At 50.7% G+C, this 24,904-nt stretch overlaps 1 protein-coding gene across 1 annotated transcript in view; it reads right to left on the bottom strand.

Moving 5' to 3' along the window:
- Nucleotides 1–24,904, bottom strand: part of LOC123760882 (protein Wnt-4) — a 100,422-nt gene that overhangs the window by 43,914 nt on the left and 31,604 nt on the right. Inside the window, exon 2 of the mRNA XM_069329414.1 lies at nucleotides 719–1,210. Coding sequence (XP_069185515.1) covers nucleotides 719–1,210 — 492 coding nt within the window. The remainder of the gene's footprint in view (nucleotides 1–718; nucleotides 1,211–24,904) is intronic.

The following is a 24,904-nucleotide window of genomic DNA, read 5'->3' as shown; positions in this document are numbered from 1 at the left end:
ACCTCCTGCAGGTGTGTAGTGTGGACTCACCGTGTACACACATGCAGCTGGAGACGACTGAGGCCCAACATGGTACCACCTCCTGCAGGTGTGTAGTGTGGACTCACCGTGTACCACCTCCTGCAGGTGTGTAGTGTGGACTCACCGTGTACACACATGCAGCTGGAGACGACTGAGGCCCAACATGGTACCACCTCCTGCAGGTGTGTAGTGTGGACTCACCGTGTACCACCTCCTGCAGATGTGTAGCGTGGACTCACCGTGTACACACATGCAGCTGGAGACGACTAATGCCCACCATGGTACCACCTCCTGCAGGTGTGTAGTGTGGACTCACCGTGTCCCACCTCCTGCAGGTGTGTAGTGTGGACTCACCGTGTCCCACCTCCTGCAGGTGTGTAGTGTGGACCCCCCGTGTACCACCTCCTGCAGGTGTGTAGTATAGACTCACCGTGTACCACCTCCTGCAGGTGTGTAGTGTGGACCCCCCGTGTACCACCTCCTGCAGGTGTGTAGTATAGACTCACCGTGTACCACCTCCTGCAGGTGTGTAGTGTGGACCCCCCGTGTACCACCTCCTGCAGGTGTGTAGTGTGGACTCACCGTGTACACACATGCAGCTGGAGACGACTAAGGCCCACCATGGTACCACCTCCTGCAGGTGTGTAGTGTGGACTCACCGTGTACCACCTCCTGCAGGTGTGTAGTGTGGACTCACCGTGTACACACATGCAGCTGGAGACGACTAAGGCCCACCATGGTCCTACACACATCATGGTCCAGCGGTTGATCCCATATGCTGGCGTCCCAAGGCGCCTCAAACGTCCGGTTAATCACCTCGTTTGGTGACGACCCAACCACCGGGTAGCCGTAGTTCGGATACCCGACCACCGGATTCTGCGGGTATCTGGTATCTTGGAGATTATCAGCCGGATAACCGATATCGTTTCCGGATATCCTGATGCTGCCAAGGCCGCTGATTCGGAATCCGTTGTCGCCGGAATACGGGTCGTTCGGATTGTTGGAATAGCCGGTATCGGTGGCCGGATAAGCGAGCTGTTGTTGCGGGTATTGGGCAGAGGAGTCTTCCCAGGTTGGCGGGTACCCCGGGTAATGCGGGACATACCCGCCTTGGAAGGATGCGGGTATCTTCTGGTACTTCTTTGGGTACCCGGCCGGCAGGTGGACGTGAAGTCCCTGGTGTCCCCACCTGAGGAGCACAAGAAGTGTTAGGTGAGCATGTAGACCATTCAGACACAGAGTACCAACATGTATAGCAAATTAAATAGTACACAAGTCCCGCTACATATAGCAGACGGGTCCAAGCACCGCTACATATAGCATCTAGGGTCACCCCAGACGTACGGATTACACATGGGATCACGTCTGGGGTCGATTCTAGAACGCAGGTTCGATACCACCGCCCCGCTCCAAAGATTCTATCTGATATATATCACAGTATTGCGATTTCATGGTTGATATTTGGGAGAAAATATCACAGAGGGCCCGCTGTCCATGTGGCAGCTCCTGTTTATGCTCACGCAAACACACACACACACACACACACACTCACACACACACACACACACACACACACACACTCACACACACACACACACACACACACACACACACACTCACACACACACACACACACACTCACACACACACACACACACACACTCACACACACTCACACACACACACACACACACACACACACACACACACACACACACACACACACACAAGCAACAAGACATGTATGGATGAACTGCAGAGGGCAGCAACTTTAGCGCATAGAATGAGAGCGAAGCTGCTGGTCATGGGGGACCTAAATCACGGAGAGATAGATTGGGAAACGAGGAATCCCCATGGCGGGGAGGAGACCTGGGGAGCGAAGCTGGTAGACGTTATTGACAGGAATTTCCTAACACAGCATGTGAAAGAAGATACTAGGGAAAGAGGAGGGGATACGCCCAGCCTATTAGATCTCATTATCACTCAGAATGTAGAAGACATCGAGCAGTTGGAACATGAAATACCACTAGGAGCTAGTGACCATTGTGTCCTAGTCTTTGACTACATGATGGAGCTTAAAATTGTGACCAAAGGACAAGAGGTCCGGGAAAGGAGACTTGATTACAGAAAAGGGGACTACAGAAGGATAAGGGACTACCTGGGGGAAGTGCAGTGGGAGGAAGAACTTAGAGGAAAAACAGTGCAAGGTATGATGAACCAAGTCATATTGAAATGCAAGGAGGCTGAAGATAGATTTATTCCAACAATAAAGGAAAAAAGCAGGAGGGAATATAATAACCCATGGTTTAATAGACAGTGTCAGGAAGCAAAGGTGAGAAGCAGGAGGGAGTGGAGGAAGTACAGAAGGCAAAGGACAGAGGACAACAGGATTAGATGTAACAGAGCTAGGAATGATTACATTAACATAAGACGAGTGTCGGAAAGAAATTATGAGAACGATATTGCAGTCAAAGCGAAAAAGCAACCAAAATTACTGCATAGCCATATAAGAAGGAAGATGTCGGTAAATGACCAAGTGACAAGACTGAGGAAAACAGAAGGGGCATATACAGAAAGCGACAAGGAAATCTGCGAGGTACTGAATGCAAAATTCCATGGAGTGTTCACAACCGAGCCTGAGCAGCTCCCATTGTTAGAAGAGATTACCCAAGATGAAAGACTATCAGATATAGAGGTGACAGCAGAGGATGTAATGAAACAGTTGACAACACTGGATGCAAATAAAGCTGTTGGACCAGACAAAGTATCACCGTGGATACTTAAAGAGGCAGCGCAGGCTCTCAGCGTGCCTCTGGCAATGATCTTCAATGAGTCACTTATGTAGGGAGAATTGCCCAGTTGCTGGAAGGAGGCAAATGTCGTACCGATTTTCAAAAAGGGGGATAGGGAGGAGGCACTTAACTACAGACCCGTATCACTGACAAGCATCCCCTGCAAAATACTTGAAAGAATAATTAGGCTAAGACTTGTTGAGCACCTGGAGAGCATTGGGTTTGTAAACAAGCACCAACATGGGTTCTGGACAGGGAAATCATGCCTAACAAACCTTTTAGAATTCTATGATAAAGTAACAAGGATAAGGCAGGACAGAGAAGGCTAGGCAGACTGCATATTTCTTGACTGCCAAAAGGCCTTTGATACGGTACCGCACATGAGACTGCTATACAAACTTGAGAGGCAGGCAGGAGTAAGCGGAAAGGCCCTAGTATGGGTGAAGAACTACCTAACAGGAAGGAGCCAGAGGGTAATGGTAAGGGGCGAAAAGTCGGACTGGCGAACAGTAACAAGTGGAGTACCTCAAGGATCGGTGTTGGGACCAATCCTCTTTCTAATTTACGTAAATGATATGTTTACAGGAGTGGAATCATACATGTCGATGTTTGCAGATGACGCAAAATTAATGAGAAGAGTTGTGACAGACGAGGATTGTAGGATCCTCCAAGAGGACTTAAACAGGCTGCAGAGATGGTCAGAGAAATGGCTACTGGAGTTTAACACCAGTAAATGTAAAGTTATGGAAATGGGATCAGGTGACAGGAGACCAAAGGGACAGTACACAATGAAGGGGAACAGCCTACCTGTAACGATTCGAGAAAGAGACCTGGGAGTGGATGTGACACCTAATCTAACTCCTGAGGCACATATAAATAGGATAACGACAGCAGCGTACTCTACACTGGCGAAAATTAGAACTTCATTCAGAAACCTAAATGAGGAAGCTTTTAGGGCGCTTTACACTGCCTACGTGAGACCCGTCTTAGAGTATGCCGCGCCATCATGGAGCCCCCACCTGAAGAAACACATAAAGAAACTGGAGAAGGTTCAGAGGTTTGCGACGAGGCTTGTCCCAGAGCTACGAGGGATGGGATATGAAGAGCGGCTGAAGGAACTGAACCTTACGACACTAGAGAAAAGAAGGGAGAGAGGAGATATGATAGGGACATATAAAATACTCAGGGGAATTGACAAAGTGGAAATAGATCAAATGTTCACACGTAATAATAACAGAACGAGGGGACATGGGTGGAAACTGGAAACTCAGATGAGTCACAGAGATGTTAGGAAGTTTTCTTTTAGCGTGAGAGTAGTAGAAAAATGGAATGCACTTGGGGAACAGGTTGTGGAAGCAAATACTATTCATACTTTTAAAACTAGGTATGATAGGGAAATGGGACAGGAGTCATTGCTGTAAACAACCGATAGCTAGAAAGGCGGGATCCAAGAGTCAATGCTCGATCCTGCAAGCACATATAGGTGAGTACAAATAGGTGAGTACACACACACACACACACACACACACACACACACACACACACACACACACACACACACACACACTCACACTCACACACACACACACACACACACACACACACACACACACACACACACACACACACACTCACACTCACACACACACACACACACACACACACACACACACACACACACACTCACACACACACACACACACACACACACACACACACGCTTGAAACAATCAAGATAATCCACAATCAAGTGATAGTGAAAGATAATATTGTCGTGTATTGTATTTTGGTTCACCACTTTCTCTTGTGTCTGTGAGGACCCATATATCACGATTTGAGCCGACTCCCGACTCCCGACTTCCGACTTATGACTTCCGACTTCTGACTCCCGACTTCCGACTCCCGACTTCTGACTCCCGACTTCTGACTCCCGACTCCCGACTCCTGACTTCCGACTTCCGACTTTCGACTTCCTACTCCCGACTTCTGACTCCCGACTTGATACTCCCGACTCCCAACTTCTGACTCCCGACTTCCGACTTCCGACTCCAGACTTCCGACTTCCGACTCCCGACTCCAAACTTCCGACTTCTGACTCCCGACTTCCGACTTCCGACTCCCGACTCGACGTTAGTGTCCCCCCCCACACAAGACATCACAAGGAAGATGCACAGGTTTCTAAGGAGCGGAGACTCGTCCCTCTACACTCCCTCCTCAGAGCCGGTATTCTGCTCCACTTTAATGATTTCTTAAATATTGAAGACGAGGACTCACGCAGGTCTGTTGTCCATTCCTCTAGGACCCCGGTACATACCTCGTCTGCTCCTTGGGGGTCGATTGGTGCTCCAAGTTCCATGGAATAACATTCTTCCTGATAACCACTAATAAAATAAACATGTTTAGCTGTCGTTTAAATGACAACTACTTGGGGGTGGACGGTAGAGCGACGGTCTCGCTTCATGCAGGTCGGCGTTCAATCCCCGCGACCGTCCACAAGTGGTTGGGCACCATTCCTTTCCCTGTCGTCTCATCCCAAATCCTTATCCTGACACCTTCCCAGTGCTATATAGTCGTAAAGGCTTCCTCTGTAGTGCGTACCGTTACAAAGTAGTAATTTCTTGAGGTTATCTTGAGATGATTTCGGGGCTTTAGTGTCCCTGAGGCCCGGTCCTCGACCAGGCCTCCACCCCCAGGAAGCAGCCCGTGACAGCTGACTAACACCCAGTTACCTATTTTACTGCTAGGTAACAGGGGGCATAGGGTGAAAGAAACTCTGCCCATTGTTTCTCGCCGGTGCCTGGGATCGAACCCAGGACCACAGGATATATATATATATATATATATATATATATATATATATATATATATATATATATATATATATATATATATATATATATATATATATATATATATATATAATAGGACTACCACCTCTGGTGCAAGTGTAGGGACCCATAGCCTCGAAGAAGAAAACAAAGAGTACTCAAAGAAAGCCTTGTGGATTCTCACTGAACACTTTAATCTTTTCTTCTCCTACCACCCCCATTATTTATATATATATATATTTGTTCTATTTTATTTTATTGCCATGCTTTACAGAGAACACACATATATAATATACCAATATACCAATCAGCGTTCGAAGACCTCGTCCAGTTCCTCGGGGGTCGGGTGCGTACCCAAGATACAGCACGCATTACCTCTCTGAACAGCGACACTCAGGCGCTGGAACAGGAAACTGGCCGCTCGGGGGTCTCTAGTTTTCCCAATGAGTTCCTCGCCCACCTCCTTTAGGAACTTAAGTGTACATTTACCCCAGGCGCCCAGAGTCTCAGAGCCTATCGGCACGAACCTGTAAGTCTCTAAGTCTCTAAGTAAGTCTCTAAGTCTCTAAGTCGAGCGTTCTAAGTCTCTGTACTTGTTGGTTTTCTGGGTCTTTCTGAAGGTGGCTGCCCCACCTCCTTCAAGGTGGGATATGAGGACAAGGAGCTGGGATATGAGGACAAGGAGCTGGGATATGAGGACAAGGAGCTGGGATACGAGGACAAGGAGCTGGGATATGAGGACAAGGAGCTGGGATATGAGGACAAGGAGCTGGGATATGAGGACAAGGAGCTGGGATATGAGGACAAGGAGCTGGGATACGAGGACAAGGAGCTGGGATACGATCACAAGGAGCTGGGATACGAGGACAAGGAGCTGGGATATGAGGACAAGGAGCTGGGATACGAGGACAAGGAGCTGGGATATGAGGACAAGGAGCTGGGATACGAGGACAAGGAGCTGGCATACGAGGACAAGGAGCTGGGATATGAGGACAAGGAGCTGGGATACGAGAACAAGGAGCTGGGATATGAGGACAAGGAACTGGGATACGAGGACAAGGAGCTGGGATATGAGGACAAGGAGCTGGGATATGAGGACAAGGAGCTGGGATACGAGGACAAGGAACTGGGATACGAGGACAAGGAGCTGGAATATGAGGACAAGGAGCTGGGATGTGAGGACAAGGAGCTGGGATATGAGGACAAGGAGCTGGGATACGAGGACAAGGAGCTGGGATATGAGGACAAGGAGCTGGGATATGAGGACAAGGAGCTGGGATATGAGGACAAGGAGCTGGGATACGAGGACAAGGAACTGGGATACGAGGACAAGGAGCTGGGATACGAGGACAAGGAGCTGGGATATGAGGACAAGGAGCTGGGATATGAGGACAAGGAGCTTGGATATGAGGACAAGGAGTTGGGATACGAGGACAAGGAGCTGGGATATGAGGACAAGGAGCTGGGATATGAGGACAAGGAGCTGGGATACGAGGACAAGGAGCTGGGATACGAGGACAAGGAGCTGGGATATGAGGACAAGGAGCTGGGATACGAGAACAAGGAGCTGGGATATGAGGACAAGGAACTGGGATACGAGGACAAGGAGCTGGGATATGAGGACAAGGAGCTGGGATACGAGGACAAGGAGCTGGGATACGAGGACAAGGAGCTGGGATATGAGGACAAGGAGCTGGGATACGAGAACAAGGAGCTGGGATATGAGGACAAGGAACTGGGATACGAGGACAAGGAGCTGGGATATGAGGACAAGGAGCTGGGATACGAGGACAAGGAGCTGGGATACGAGGACAAGGAGCTGGGATATGAGGACAAGGAGCTGGGATACGAGAACAAGGAGCTGGGATATGAGGACAAGGAACTGGGATACGAGGACAAGGAGCTGGGATATGAGGACAAGGAGCTGGGATATGAGGACAAGGAGCTGGGATACGAGGACAAGGAACTGGGATACGAGGACAAGGAGCTGGGATATGAGGACAAGGAGCTGGGATGTGAGGACAAGGAGCTGGGATATGAGGACAAGGAGCTGGGATACGAGGACAAGGAGCTGGGATATGAGGACAAGGAGCTGGGATATGAGGACAAGGAGCTGGGATATGAGGACAAGGAGCTGGGATACGAGGACAAGGAACTGGGATACGAGGACAAGGAGCTGGGATACGAGGACAAGGAGCTGGGATATGAGGACAAGGAGCTGGGATATGAGGACAAGGAGCTTGGATATGAGGACAAGGAGCTGGGATTCAAGGACAAGGAGCTGGGATATGAGGACAAGGAGCTGGGATATGAGGACAAGGAGCTGGGATATGAGGACAAGGAGCTGGGATACGAGGACAAGGAGCTGGGATATGAGGACAAGAACCTGGGATACGAGGAAAAGTCATGTTTGACCTAATTGGCGTGGGTGGAGTGAGCGGCGTGGGCGGCGTGGGTGGAGTGAGCGGCGTGGGCGGCGTGGGCGGCGTGGGCGGCGTGGGCGGCGTGGGCGGCGTGGGCGGCGTGGGGGGCGGCGTGGGCGGCGTGGGCGGCGTGGGCGGCGTGGGCGGCGTGGGCGGCGGGGGCGGCATAGTAGGAGAAAATGTCGTGTTTATCAAGCGGTGTTTGCATTGGGTCTCCCACACCTGAGGCTACGGATGTGTGTGTGTGTGTACCGGCCGCCCACACCACACATGTGTAACCTCTGTACCGCCTTTCACCCTCCCTAACACACACACACACACACACACACACACACACACACACACACACACACACACACACACAGAAAGCAGAGAGAGATACCAGAGAACCAGGAATGAGTACGTCAGGGTGAGAAGAGAAGCAGAGAAAAATTTTGAAAATGATATAGCAAACAAAGCCAAGACTGAACCAAAGCTACTCCACAGTCACATCAGAAGGAAAACAACAGTGATAGAACAGGTATTGAAACTTAGAACAGGCGAGGACAGGTATACAGAGAATGACAGAGAGGTGTGCGAGGAACTCAACAAGAGGTTCCAGGAGGTCTTCACAATAGAACAGGGTGAGGTCACTGTGCTAGGAGAAAGGGAGGTAAACCAGGCGGCCTTGGAGGAGTTCGAAATTACGAGAGAGGAGGTCAAGAGACACCTGCTGGATCTGGATGTTAGAAAGGCTGTTGGTCCAGATGGGATCTCACCATGGGTACTGAAAGAGTGTGCAGAGGCACTTTGCTTGCCACTCTCCATAGTGTATAGTAAGTCACTAGAGACGGGAGACCTACCAGAAATATGGAAGACGGCGAATGTGGTCCCAATATACAAAAAGGGCGACAGACAAGAGGCACTGAACTACAGGCCAGTGTCCTTGACTTGTATACCATGCAAGGTGATGGAGAAGATCGTGAGAAAAAACCTGGTAACACATCTGGAGAGAAGGGACTTCGTGACAAATTGCCAACATGGGTTCAGGGAGGGTAAATCTTGCCTTACAGGCTTGATAGAATTCTACGATCAGGTGACACAGATTAAGCAAGAAAGAGAGGGCTGGGCGGACTGCATTTTCTTGGATTGTCGGAAAGCCTTTGACACAGTACCGCATAAGAGGCTGGTACATAAGCTGGAGAGACAGGCAGGTGTAGCTGGTAAGGTGCTCCAGTGGATAAGGGAGTATCTAAGCAATAGGAAGCAGAGAGTTACGGTGAGGGGTGAGACCTCCGATTGGCGTGAAGTCACCAGTGGAGTCCCACAGGGCTCTGTACTTGGATCTATCTTGTTTCTGATATATGTAAATGATCTCCCAGAGGGTATCGATTCATTTCTCTCAATGTTTGCGGACGATGCTAAAATTATGAGAAGGATTAAAACAGAAGAGGACTGTTTGAGGCTTCAAGAAGACCTAGACAAGCTGAAGGAATGGTCGAACAAATGGTTGTTTGAGTTTAACCCAACCAAATGTAATGTAATGAAGATAGGTGTAGGGAGCAGGAGGCCAGATACAAGGTATCATCTGGGAGAGGAAATTCTTCAGGAGTCAGAGAAGGAAAAAGACTTGGGGGTTGATATCACGCCAGACCTGTCTCCTGCAGCACATATCAAGCGGATAACATCAGCGGCATATGCCAGGCTGGCCAACATACGAACGGCATTCAGAAACTTGTGTAAAGAATCATTCAGAACTTTGTATACCACATATGTCAGGCCAATCCTGGAGTATGCAGCCCCAGCATGGAGTCCATATCTAGTCAAGGATAAGACTAAACTGGAAAAGGTTCAAAGGTTTGCCACCAGACTAGTACCCGAGCTGAGAGGTATGAGTTACGAGGAGAGACTACGGGAATTAAACCTCACTTCGCTGGAAGACAGAAGAGTTAGGGGGGACATGATCACCACATTCAAGATTCTGAAGGGAATTGATAGGGTAGATAAAGACAGGCTATTTAACACAAGGGGAACACGCACAAGGGGAACACGCACAAGGGGACACAGGTGGAAACTGAGTGCCCAAATGAGCCACAGAGATATTAGAAAGAACTTTTTTAGTGTCAGAGTGGTTGACAAATGGAATGCATTAGGAAGTGATGTGGTGGAGGCTGACTCCATACACAGTTTCAAGTGTAGATATGATAGAGCCCAATAGGCTCAGGAACCTGTACACCAGTTGATTGACAGTTGAGAGGCGGGACCAAAGAGCCAGAGCTCAACCCCCTGCAAGCACAACTAGGTGAGTATAGACAGCCCGAGTGAAAAGTGCTCTGGGGTGGTAGTCCGAAAGGCCCAGGTTCGATTTCCGGCCGAGGCACAAACAAATTGGAAGAGTTTCTTTCAACTGCTGCTCCTGTTTACCTACCAGTAAATATGTACCTGGCATGCATGTGTGTGTGTGTGGGAAGCAGAGGTATATATATATATATATATATATATATATATATATATATATATGTATATATATATATATATATATATATATATATATATATATATATATATATATATATATATATATATATATATATATATATATATATATATGGGTATAGCACCTACATTATACAAAGGGTGTCTGACGCGGCATTTATCTAACAATGCAGTGAGAATGTATAATGCACTTCAAGGCCCAGAGAGTAACAGCACTACGCTTGAAACACTAACAACAACCTCTGCAACTATAATTACACTTACTTTCTAACGACCTCACTTATCATACACGTTACTACATCATAACTGTCATCTGTCACTAGAGTTATATTTGTTCTTCATCACATTAACCGAAGGTTATAATAATGTTCTTGTCTGTTCTGTTCTGTGTGTGTGTGTGTGTGTACTCACCTAATTGTACTCACCTATTTGTGCTTGCGGGGGTTGAGCTCTGGCTCTTTGGTCCCGCCTCTCAACCGTCAATCAACTGGTGTACAGGTTCCTGAGCCTATTGGGCTCTATCATATCTACATTTGAAACTGTGAATGGAGTCAGCCTCCACCACATCACTTCCTAATGCATTCCATTTGCTAACTACTCTGACACTGAAAAAGTTCTTTCTAACGTCTCTGTGGCTCATTTGGGTACTCAGCTTCCACCTGTGTCCCCTTGTTCGCGTCCCACCAGTGTTGAAAAGTTCGTCCTTGTTTACCCGGTCGATTCCCCTGAGGATTTTGTAGGTTGTGATCATGTCCCCCCTTACTCTTCTGTCTTCCAGTGTCGTGAGGTGCATTTCCCGCAGCCTTTCCTCATAACTCATGCCTCTTAGTTCTGGGACTAGTCTAGTAGCATACCTTTGGACTTTTTCCAGCTTCGTCTTGTGCTTGACAAGGTACGGGCTCCATGCTGGGGCCGCATACTCCAGGATTGGTCTTACATATGTGGTGTACAAGATTCTGAATGATTCCTTACACAGGTTCCTGAACGCCGTTCTGATGTTAGCCAGCCTCGCATATGCCGCAGACGTTATTCTCTTTATGTGGGCTTCAGGAGACAGGTTTGGTGTGATATCAACTCCTAGATCTTTCTCTCTGTCTGTTTCATTAAGTACTTCATCTCCTATTCTGTATCCTGTGCCTGGCCTCCTGTTTCCACTGCCTAGTTTCATTACTTTGCATTTACTCGGGTTGAACTTCAACAGCCATTTGTTGGACCATTCACTCAGTCTATCCAGGTCATCTTGTAGCCTCCTACTATCATCCTCTGTTTCAATCCTCCTCATAATTTTTGCATCGTCGGCAAACATTGAGAGGAACGAATCTATACCCTCTGGGAGATCATTTACATATACCAGAAACAGTATAGGTCCAAGGACTGACCCCTGCGGGACTCCACTTGTGACGTCTCGCCAATCTGAGACCTCACCCCTCACACAGACTCGTTGTCTCCTGTTGCTTAGGTATTCCTCTATCCACCGGAGTACCTTCCCTCTCACTCCAGCCTGCATCTCCAACTTTCGCACTAGCCTCTTGTGTGGCACTGTATCAAAGGCTTTCTGACAATCCAAAAATATGCAGTCTGCCCACCCTTCTCTTTCTCTGTGTGTGTGTGTGTGTGTGTGTGTGTGTGTGTGTGTGTGTGTGTGTGTGTGTGTGTGTGTCGTGTGTGTGTGTGTGTGTGAGTGTGTGTGTGTGTGTGTGTGTGTGTGTGTGTCGTGTGTGTGAGTGTGTGTGTGTGTCGTGTGTGTGTGTGTGTGTGTGTGAGTGTGTGTGTGTGTCGTGTGTGTGTGTGTGTGTGTGTGTGTGTGTATGTGTGTGTTTATATTATGCTGTATTAGCTATCATTGCAAATACTGTATATACATTAATCTGCTAATGTATTCTTTGGCATGAATCAATACCAATAGGAAAAAATGTATGTTTGTGAATTCAGAGGTCAGACGCCTAAGGCTAGCCTCACCCAAATTGACAGAGATAAGGGTCTGGGGTCCGGGACGATCATAGACTGGTCGGGGTTGTCATCATTCAAAAGAGAAACGCGAGACAGGGTCGCATTTACACCCCCACGACGATTTTTTGGCCACTGTATCTACGAAAATATATAAAAATGAACAGAAATTTCCTGTGTTATTAAACTGGGGTTGACAGGGGTGGGGGGGTGGATAGAGGGATGGGGTGAGGATAGGGGGGAGAAAAGGGGGCTAAGGGATCAAGGGGATAGGGACGAGGGGGGGAGGGGGGTCTAGGGGGAGAAGATGGCTGGATATATAAGTAGATAGATAGAAACAAATATATGCGTAGATAAATAGATGGATGGACAGAAAGACAGCTGGATAAATGGATAGATGAATAGATAGGTGGATAGAGAGGTGGATAGAGAGATGGATGAAAAGTTGGATAGATAGATGGATAGATATATGAGTAGATAGATGCATAGATGGATAGATGGATAGACGGATAGGTAGATTTATTGACAAATGGGTAGATAGATTAATGGATAGATGTATAGATAGGATAGATGAGTAGATGGATTGATAGCTGGATGGATGGAAATACCGTAGATAGATGGACAGATAGATGGATAGATATATCGATGGATATTTGGATGGATAAATTAATAGATAGATGGAAGGAGAGATGGATACATAGATAGGAGGATAAGAGGAAAGGAACAATCAGGGGAAAGCGCCAAGCCATTACTACTATATAGCACTGGGAAGGGGCCAGGATAAGGATTAGGGATGGGACGGAGGGAAAGGAATGGTGCCCCAACCACTTGTGGACGGTCGCGGGGATTGAACGCCGACCTGCATGAGGCGAGACCATCGCTCTACCGTCCAGCCCAAGCTAATTTCCGGGTACCTTTTTAAAGCTAGGTGAACAGGTGCATTAGGAGATAGAAAATGGGCCCAACCATTTCTGTCCCGCCCTGGTCAGGACACCTGCTGCACCTGGGGACACCTGCTGCACCACCTGGGGACACCTGCTGCACCACCTGGGGACACCTAGACACCTGCTCCACCTGGGGACATCCAGACACCTGCTCCACCTGGGGACATCTAGACACCTGCTCCACCTGGGGACATCTAGACACCTGCTCCACCTGGGGACATCTAGACACCTGCTCCACCTGGGGACATCTAGACACCTGCTCCACCTGGGGACACCTAGACACCTGCTCCACCTGGGGACACCTAGACACCTGCTCCACCTGGGGACATCTAGACACCTGCTCCACCTGGGGACATCTAGACACAGGCTGCACCTGGGGGACATCTAGACACCTGCTCCACCTGGGAGACATCTAGACACCTGCACCACCTGGGGACATCTAGACACCTGCACCACCTGGGGACATCTAGACACCTGCTCCACCTGGGGACATATAGACACCTGCTCCACCTGGGGACATCTAGACACCTGCTCCACCTGGGGACATCTAAACACCTGCTCCACCTGGGGACATCTAGACACCTGCACCACCTGGGGACATCTAGACACCTGCTCCACCTGGGGACATCTAGACACCTGCTCCACCTGGGGACATCTAGACACCTGCTCCACCTGGGGACATCTAGACACCTGCTCCACCTGGGGACATCTAGACACCTGCTACACCTGGGAACATCTAGACACCTGCTCCACCTGGGGACATCTAGACACCTGCTCCACCTGGGGACACCTAGACACTTGCTCCACCTGGGGACATCTAGACACCTGCACCACCTGGGGACATCTAGACACCTGCTGCACCTGGGGACACCTAGACACCTGCACCACCTGGGGACATCTAGACACCTGCTCCACCTGGGGACACCTAGACACCTGCTCCACCTGGGGACATCTAGACACCTGCTGCACCTGGGGACATCTAGACACCTGCTCCACCTGGGGACATCTAGACACCTGCACCACCTGGGGACACCTAGACACCTGCTGCACCTGGGGACACCTGCTGCACCTGGGGACACCTGCTGCACCTGGGGACACCTGCTGCACCTGGGGACACCTGCTGCACCTGGGGACACCTAGGCACCTGCTGCACCTGGGGACACCTGCTGCACCTGGGGACACCTGCTGCACCTGGGGACACCTGCTGCACCTGGGGACACCTGCTGCACCTGGGGACACCTGCTGCACCTGGGGACACCTGCTGCACCTGGGGACACCTAGGCACCTGCTGCACCTGGGGACACCTGCTGCACCTGGGGACACCTGCTGCACCTGGGGACACCTAGACACCTGCTGCACCTGGGGACACCTGCTGCACCTGGGGACACCTAGACACCTGCTGCACCTGGGGACACCTGCTGCACCTGGGGACACCTAGACACCTGCTGCACCTGGGGACACCTGCTGCACCTGGGGACACCTAGACACCTGCTGCACCTGGGGACACCTGCTCCACCTGGGGACACCTAGACACCTGCTCCACCTGGGGACACCTAGACACCTGCACCACCTGGGGACATCTAGACACCTGCTGCACCTGGGGACACCTAGACACCTGCACCACCTGGGGACATCTAGACACCTGCTCCACCTGGGGACACCTAGACACCTGCACCACCTGGGGACATCTAGACACCTGCTGCACCTGGGGACACCTGCTCCACCTGGGGACACCTAGACACCTGCTCCACCTGGGGACACCTAGACACCTGCACCACCTGGGGACATCTAGACACCTGCTGCACCTGGGGACACCTAGACACCTGCACCACCTGGGGACATCTAGACACCTGCTCCACCTGGGGACACCTAGACACCTGCTCCACCTGGAGACATCTAGACACCTGCTCCACCTGGGGACATCTAGACACCTGCTCCACCTGGGGACATCTAGACACCTGCTGCACCTGGGGACACCTAGACACCTGCTGCACCTGGGGACACCTAGACACCTGCTGCACCTGGGGACATCTAGACACCTGCTCCACCTGGGGACACCTAGACACCTGCACCACCTGGGGACATCTAGACACCTGCTCCACCTGGGGACATCTAGACACCTGCTGCACCTGGGGACATCTAGACACCTGCTCCACCTGGGGACATCTAGACACCTGCTCCACCTGGGGACATCTAGACACCTGCACCACCTGGGGACATCTAGACACCTGCTGCACCTGGGGACATCTAGACACCTGCTCCACCTGGGGACATCTAGGCACCTGCTCCACCTGGGGGACACCTAGACACCTGTTGCACCTGGGGACATCTAGACACCTGCACCACCTGGGGACATCTAGACACCTGCTCCACCTGGGGGACATCTAGACACCTGCTCCACCTGGGGACATCTAGACACCTGCACCTGGGGGACATCTAGACACCTGCACCACCTGGGGACATCTAGACACCTGCACCACCTGGGGACATCAAGACACCTGCTCCACCTGGGGGACATCTAGACACCTGCTCCACCTTGGGGACATCTAGACACCTGCTCTACCTGGGGGACATGTAGACACCTGCTGCACCTGGGGACATCTAGACACCTGCTCTACCTGGGGGACATCTAGACACCTGCTCTACCAGGGGGACATCTAGACACCTGCTCTACCAGGGGGACATCTAGACACCTGCTCTACCTGGGGGACATCTAGACACCTGCACCACCTGGGGGACATCTAGACACCTGCTCCACCAAGGCAGCTGACAGAAATTTTCTCCGATTTCCCCTTAGATCTTCAGGCGGGAGGAACAGTGTCCAACGCCGGCATGGGGCCCAGGAGCTGGAGTGAGCCGCTGCCCACCGGGTAGAGTTCTTGGGCTCCAGACTCACTTCATCAGTGAGAAAATTCCCTTAGGAGCTATGATGTGGCTTCGAACCTCTGTATCTGGTAGTCCCACGAGCCATATCTCATTTAGACATCACGAAAATGTGATTTCTCGCTGTGAATAGCAGCAGTTTTTGGCTAAATAAACGAATTATTGGTGAAAATGATTGTTTGAGCATGTTATGATAGACCTGGTGACGCATTGTGACGCACGGTGACGCATAGTGACGCATGGTGACGCATAGTGACGCATAGTGACGCACGGTGACGCATGGTGACGCACGGTGACGCATGGTGACACACGGTGACGCATGGTGACGCATGGTGACGCATGGTGACGCATAGTGACGCATAGTGACGCATGGTGACGCATAGTGACGCATAGTGATGCATGGTGACGCATAGTGACGCATTGTGACGCATGGTGACGCATAGTGACGCATGGTGACGCATAGTGACGCATAGTGACGCATGGTGACACATAGTGACGCATGGTGACACATAGTGACGCATAGTGACGCATGGTGACGCATAGTGACGCATAGTGACGCATGGTGACACATAGTGACGCATGGTGACACATATTGACGCATAGTGACGCATAGTGACGCATGGTGACACATAGTGACGCATAGTGACGCATAGTGACGCATGGTGACACATAGTGACGCATAGTGACGCATGGTGACACATAGTGACGCATGGTGACACATAGTGACGCATAGTGACGCATGGTGACGCATAGTGACGCATAGTGACGCATGGTGACACATAGTGACGCATGGTGACACATAGTGACGCATAGTGACGCATAGTGACGCATGGTGACACATAGTGACGCATAGTGACGCATGGTGACGCATAGTGACGCATGGTGACACATAGTGACGCATAGTGACGCATGGTGACACATAGTGACGCATGGTGACACATAGTGACGCATAGTGACGCATGGTGACACATAGTGACGCATGGTGACACATAGTGACGCATAGTGACGCATGGTGACGCATGGTGACACATAGTGACGCATAGTGACGCATGGTGACACATAGTGACGCATAGTGACGCATAGTGACGCATGGTGACGCATAGTGACGCATAGTGACGCATGTCTGTGACAGCTAACAGATGACTACAGCCTCACCTTCTCTCCCGGCTCCCAGAGGAAGCTGAGAGAGGCATCTCAGCCACCGTGGGAAGCTGGCCACTCAGAGATTCATCTCCCGACTCACCTCCATCACTCATTCCTCCCACACGACACCTAGGTATGTTGGAGGTATGTTGGAGGTATGTTGGAGGTATGTTGGAGGTATGATATCTGCGGCCCAACACTCTCACTCACTACCACACGGCCCAAGATGGTGATGGTGATAGTGTTGGCGGGCGAGGAGGCTGCCAGGATGGTGATGTTGGTGATAGTGTTATGTTCTGGACCAATAGGAGCCCCTCCCGTGCCTCCTGGACCAATAGGAGCCCCTCCCGTGTCTCCTGGACCAATAGGAGCCCCTCCCGTGTCCCCTGGACCAATAGGAGCCCCTTCCGTGTCTCCTGGACCAATAGGAGCCCATCCCGTGTCTCCTGGACCAATAGGAGCCCCTCCCGTGTCCCCTGGACCAATAGGAGCCCCTCCCGTGTCCCCTGGACCAATAGGAGCCCCTCCCGTGTCTCCTGGACCAATAGGAGCCCCTCCCGTGTCTCCTGGACCAATAGGAGCCCCTCCCGTGTATCCTGGACCAATAGGAGCCCCTCCCGTGTCTCCTGATGTGTGTGTGTAGAAACTAAGGAAATTCCTTACATAAACGCCTCAGGAAATGAACTTTAGGAGAACAGAGAACAAGAACAGGACTTTAGGAAGTTCTGTGGGGGGGGGGGGGAATACTTAGAATATACGTTCAAAAAAATGTTAATTTTTGTCCCATCAAAGAAAAGGTGAAATTACAAATGTAGTGAATAATTGAGATGCAACATTACCCCCGATGCAAACGATAGACCTTAGCTGTGGCTCATACGTCAGGCTGCGAGCAGCCGCGTCTAACAGCCTGGTTGATCAGTCCAGCAACCAGGAGGCCTGGTCGACGACCGGGCCGCGGGGACGCTAAGCCCCGGAAGCACCTCAAGGTAAGGTAACTTCAAGGTAGCAACATCCGCAGTGACTGTCACCTGATGAACCACATGACCACCGCAGAGGGTCCAAAAAAACAATTCGAGGTTTCCAAAACAAGGCTCCGGGCAGTAGCGTTATAAGTAAAATAGTATTATCCAACCAAGGGGCCTCGTAGCCTGGTGGATAGCGCGCAGGACTCGTAATTCTGTGGCGCGGGTTCGATTCCCGCACGAGGCAGAAACAAATGGGCAAAGTTTCTTTCACCCTGAATGCCCCCCCTGTTACCTAGCAGTAAAATAGGTACCTGGGAGTTAGTCAGCTGTCACGGGCTGCTTCCTGGGGCGTGGAGGCCTGGTCGAGGACCGGGCCGCGGGGACACTAAAGCCCCGATATCATCTCAAGATAACCTAACCTACCAGTAACTGCACTCCATCTATACACACGTATATTAAATACAGCTCTCGCTTCTGGCCTGTTCCACAAATACATAAAAAAATAGAACAATCAGATCACTCCCCAAAGGCAGAAAATTCCTCAACCCAATCTTGAGATGATGATTTCGGGGCTTTTTAGTGTCCCCGCGGCCCGGTCCTCGACCAGGCCTCCACCCCCAGGAAGCAGCCCGTGACAGCTGACTAACTCCCAGGTACCTATTTACTGCTAGGTAACAGGGGGCATTCAGGGTGAAAGAAACTTTGCCCATTTGTTTCTGCCTCGTGCGGGAATCGAACCCGCGCCACAGAATTACGAGTCCTGCGCGCTATCCACCAGGCTACGAGGCCCCCCAAGCCGGAAACTACAGGACAATTTCCCTCCTCGAAGTACCAAGTAAAATATTGTAAAAAATAATGAATCAGAGACTTGTTAAGTACAAGAAAGAGGACGAGAAGAATAACACCAGACAGCTTATCTTGAGGTTATCTTGAGATAACTTCGGGGCTTTAGTGTCCCCCGCGGCCCGGTCCTCGACCATCTTGAGGTTATCTTGAGATGATTTCGGGGGCTTTAGTATCCCCGCGGCGCGGTCCTCGACCAGGCCTCCACGCCCAGGAAGCAGCCCGTGACAGCTGACTAACACCCAGGTACCTATTTTACTGCTAGGTAACAGGGGCATAGGGTGAAAGAAACTCTGCCCATTGTTTCTCGTGGGTTTAGAAACAGCATAAGTGCCCATACACCCATACTGATCTACCAGCATACAGCTAATGCAATTTCTAAAAACGATCAGTGCAATATAGAGCCCAGAGATGTGTTGAAATCTTTCAATCAAACCTGGAACACAGACTTAAGATACTGGGATATCTGAGCTGGGACGCCCACAGAGACCTACTGCTACTCTCTGTAGCTTCATACACATCAGAAGAGGTCAATTCAGTATCGGTAGCCACTCGGGGGATATAACTCATCTGAGAAGTGGAGTACCACAAGGGAGCTGCTTCTCTCTCTCTGTCTCTCTGTCTCTCTCTCTCTCTCTCTCTCTCTCTCTCTCTCTCTCTCTCTCTCTCTCTCTCTCTCTCTCTCTCTCTCTCTCTCTCTCTCTCTCTCTGACTTCTCATACTCTGATGATGTTACCCAAGCAATATTGTTGCCTGCGCCATCACAGTGGCTGCCTGGGCCATCACAGTGGCTGCCTGGGCCATCAGAGTCGCTGCCTAGATAAGAGTCGCTGATAAGATCTCTTATCTCTGATGCTGACGTCTCATCAAAGGAGACTGAGGGCAAGTGAACAGACAGCATCAAGTCTGACATTATATATACCATGGAACAACGAAGGGGAGATATATACATATACATTATACATAATAGATATATACTTAGATATATATATATATACACCCAAACTCGCTAATCTGGCTATGAACTTCCAACGTGGACAAAGGATAGTTGAAAGAGGATAGCTCGTCCCTTGTGGACAGGGGCTGGGACGATGCCCATCCCACAGATCCCAGAGGCTAGGAGGATGCCCAACTCATCCCACAGATCCCAGAGGCTAGGAGGATGCCCAACTCATCCCACAGATCCCAGAGGCTAGGAGGATGCCCAACTCATCCCACAGATCCCAGAGGCTAGGAGGATGCCCAACTCATCCCACAGATCCCAGAGGCTAGGAGGATGCCCAACTCATCCCACAGATCCCAGAGGCTAGGAGGATGCCCAACTCATCCCACAGATCCCAGAGGCTAGGAGGATGCCCAACTCATCCCACAGATCCCAGAGGCTAGGAGGATGCCCAACTCATCCCACAGATCCCAGAGGCTAGGAGGATGCCCAACTCATCCCACAGATCCCAGAGGCTAGGAGGATGCCCAACTCATCCCGCAGATCCCAGAGGCCAGGCTGAAGATCTGGGCTGAGCAGTGAACGAAAGAGACTGAGACAGACCATAAGCGTCCGGCCCCATCATCCCTTGGACCGTATATGGCGAGCTAATTTACCATTAATGAATGTGAATTTAATTGTGTTTAGTCGCAGACAAACCCCTCCCAGCAAGGTGGGCCTGGAGAGTTATAGTAGAGCTGTCAGCTTGGCTTGTGATAGTCGCGGCGGTACTGAAGAGGAAGCTGGACAACCTGTGGTGTCCTCTGGCCACTTGAAGCATCAATAAATGAAGACTTTCACGGCTCAGAGACAATTGAAAAACGATTAATTCCGCACAGATGTGAAGCCGGACTCTCAAAATACCCGAGTGCATCCGGCTCGCTTGTTCTTATGTTGAAGTTCAGTGAAGTTCAATGAGGATAGCAAACAGCCCTTAGATATCCTTCGATAGCAGGAGTGCATCAGAACAGCCTCCCGCAGACTGAGGCGGGGCCACAGAGCTACACCTCCCTGCCCTATAACGACTGCTAGGTAGGTGTTCACCCAACACAGTCGTATCATGATGACCACTCTGGGTGATTAGTGACGGCTGGTCATTAGTTCCAACTAATGAGTGTTTCTAGCAGACGGCCCGCGCTAATGGCATGGTTGGGGCGCGTGACGCGTGCCCCCGGGGTGGTGCCCCAGGGTGCCCCGGGGTGCCCCAGGGTGCCTCGGGGTGCCCCACAGGTGAACAGTGCCCCAGGGTGCCCGAGGGTGCCCCAGGGTGCCCCACAGGTGCCCCACAGGTGACGCCCGGCGTGCCCCAGGGTGCCCCACAGGTGACGCCAGGCGTGCCCCAGGGTGCCCCACAGGTGAACAGTGCCCCGGGGTGGTGCCCCACAGGTGCCCCAGGGTGCCCCACAGGTGAACAGTGCCCCGGGGTGGTGCCCCACAGGTGAACAATGTGAACACAACCACGTGTTCAAAACACCCGCGATAAACACACCACAAACACACCCCACAAACACACCCCACAAACACACCCCACAAACACACCCCACAAACACACACCACAAACACACACCAAACACACACCACAAACACACACCACAAACACACCCCACAAACACACACCACAAACACACCCCACAAACACACACCACAAACACACCCCACAAACACACACCACAAACACACCCCACAAACACACCCCACAAACACACCCCACAAACACACACCACAAACACACCCCACAAACACACACCACAAACACACCCCACAAACACACACCACAAACACACCCCACAAACACACCCCACAAACACACCCCACAAACACACACCACAAACACACACCAAACACACACCACAAACACACCCCACAAACACACCCCACAAACACACCCCACAAACACACACCACAAACACACCACAAACACACCCCACAAACACACACCACAAACACACCCCACAAACACACCCCACAAACACACCCCACAAACACACCCCACAAACACACACCACAAACACCCCACAAACACACCCCACAAACACACCCCACAAACACACCCCACAAACACACCCCACAAACACACCCCACAAACACACACCACAAACACACACCAAACACACACCACAAACACACACCACAAACACACCCCACAAACACACACCACAAACACACCCCACAAACACACACCACAAACACACCCCACAAACACACACCACAAACACACCCCACAAACACACCCACAAACACACCCCACAAACACACACCACAAACACACACCAAACACACACCACAAACACACCCCACAAACACACCCCACAAACACACCCCACAAACACACACCACAAACACACCACAAACACACACCACAAACACACACCACAAACACACCCCACAAACACACCCCACAAACACACCCCACAAACACACCCCACAAACACACACCACAAACACCCCACAAACACACCCCACAAACACACCCCACAAACACACCACACAAACACACCCCACAAACACACCCCACAAACACACACCACAAACACACACCAAACACACACCACAAACACACCCCACAAACACACCCCACAAACACACCCCACAAACACACACCACAAACACACACCAAACACACCCCACAAACACACAAAACAAACACACCACAAACACACCCCACAAACACACCCCACAAACACACCCCACAAACACACCCCACAAACACACCCCACAAACACACCCCACAAACACACACCACAAACACACACCACAAACACACCCCACAAACACACACCACAAACACACCCCACAAACACACCCCACAAACACACCCCACAAACACACCCCACAAACACACCCCACAAACACACACCACAAACACACCCCACAAACACACCCCACAAACACACCCCACAAACACACCCCACAAACACACCCCACAAACACACACCACAAACACACACCACAAACACACACCACAAACACACACCACAAACACACCCCACAAACACACACCACAAACACACCCCACAAACACACACCACAAACACACCCCACAAACACACCCCACAAACACACCCCACAAACACACCCCACAAACACACCCCACAAACACACCCCACAAACACCCCCCACAAACACACACCACAAACACACCCCACAAACACACCCCACAAACACACACCACAAACAACCCCACAAACACACACCACAAACACACCCCACAAACACACACCAAACACACCACAAACACACCCCACAAACACACCCCACAAACACACACCACAAACACACCCCACAAACACACACCACAAACACACCCCACAAACACACCCCACAAACACACCCCACAAACACACCCCACAAACACACCCCACAAACACACCCCACAAACACACACACCAAACACACCCCACAAACACACACCACAAACACACCCCACAAACACACACCACAAACACACCCCACAAACACACACCACAAACACACCCCACAAACACACACCAAACACACCACAAACACACCCCACAAACACACCCCACAAACACACACCACAAACACACCCCACAAACACACACCACAAACACACACCACAAACACACCACAAACACACACCACAAACACACCCCACAAACACACCACAAACACACACCACAAACACACCACAAACACACACCACAAACACACACCACAAACACACCACAAACACACCCCACAAACACCCCACAAACACACACCACAAACACACACCACAAACACACACCACAAACACACCCCACAAACACACACCACAAACACACACCACAAACACACCCCACAAACACACCCCACAAACACACACCACAAACACACACCACAAACACACACCACAAACACACACCACAAACACACCCCACAAACACACCCCACAAACACACACCACAAACACACCCCACAAACACACCACAAACACACACCACAAACACACCCCACAAACACACACCACAAACACACCCCACAAACACCCCACAAACACACACCACAAACACACACCACAAACACACACCACAAACACACACCACAAACACACCCCACAAACACACCCCACAAACACACCCCACAAACACACCCCACAAACACACCCCACAAACACACACCACAAACACACATTAAACACACACAACAAACACACACCACAAACACACACCACAAACACACAACAAACACACACAACAAACACACACCACAAACACACACCACAAACACACCCCACAAACACCCCACAAACACACACCACAAACACACACCACAAACACACACCACAAACACACCCCACAAACACACACCACAAACACACCCCACAAACACACCCCACAAACACCCCACAAACACACACCACAAACACACACCACAAACACACCCCACAAACACACCCCACAAACACACACAACAAACACACACACCAAACACACACCACAAACACCCCACAAACACACCCCACAAACACACACCACAAACACACACCACAAACACACCCCACAAACACCCCACAAACACACACCACAAACACACACCACAAACACACACCACAAACACACCCCACAAACACACACCACAAACACACCCCACAAACACACCCCACAAACACCCCACAAACACACACCACAAACACACACCACAAACACACCCCACAA

Source organism: Procambarus clarkii, chromosome 3 (assembly GCF_040958095.1).
Source record: "Procambarus clarkii isolate CNS0578487 chromosome 3, FALCON_Pclarkii_2.0, whole genome shotgun sequence".
NCBI classification, from domain to species: Eukaryota; Metazoa; Arthropoda; class Malacostraca; order Decapoda; family Cambaridae; genus Procambarus; species Procambarus clarkii.
The sequence above is the reverse complement of the archived record's forward strand: the minus strand, read 5'-3'. Positions and strand labels throughout refer to the sequence as shown.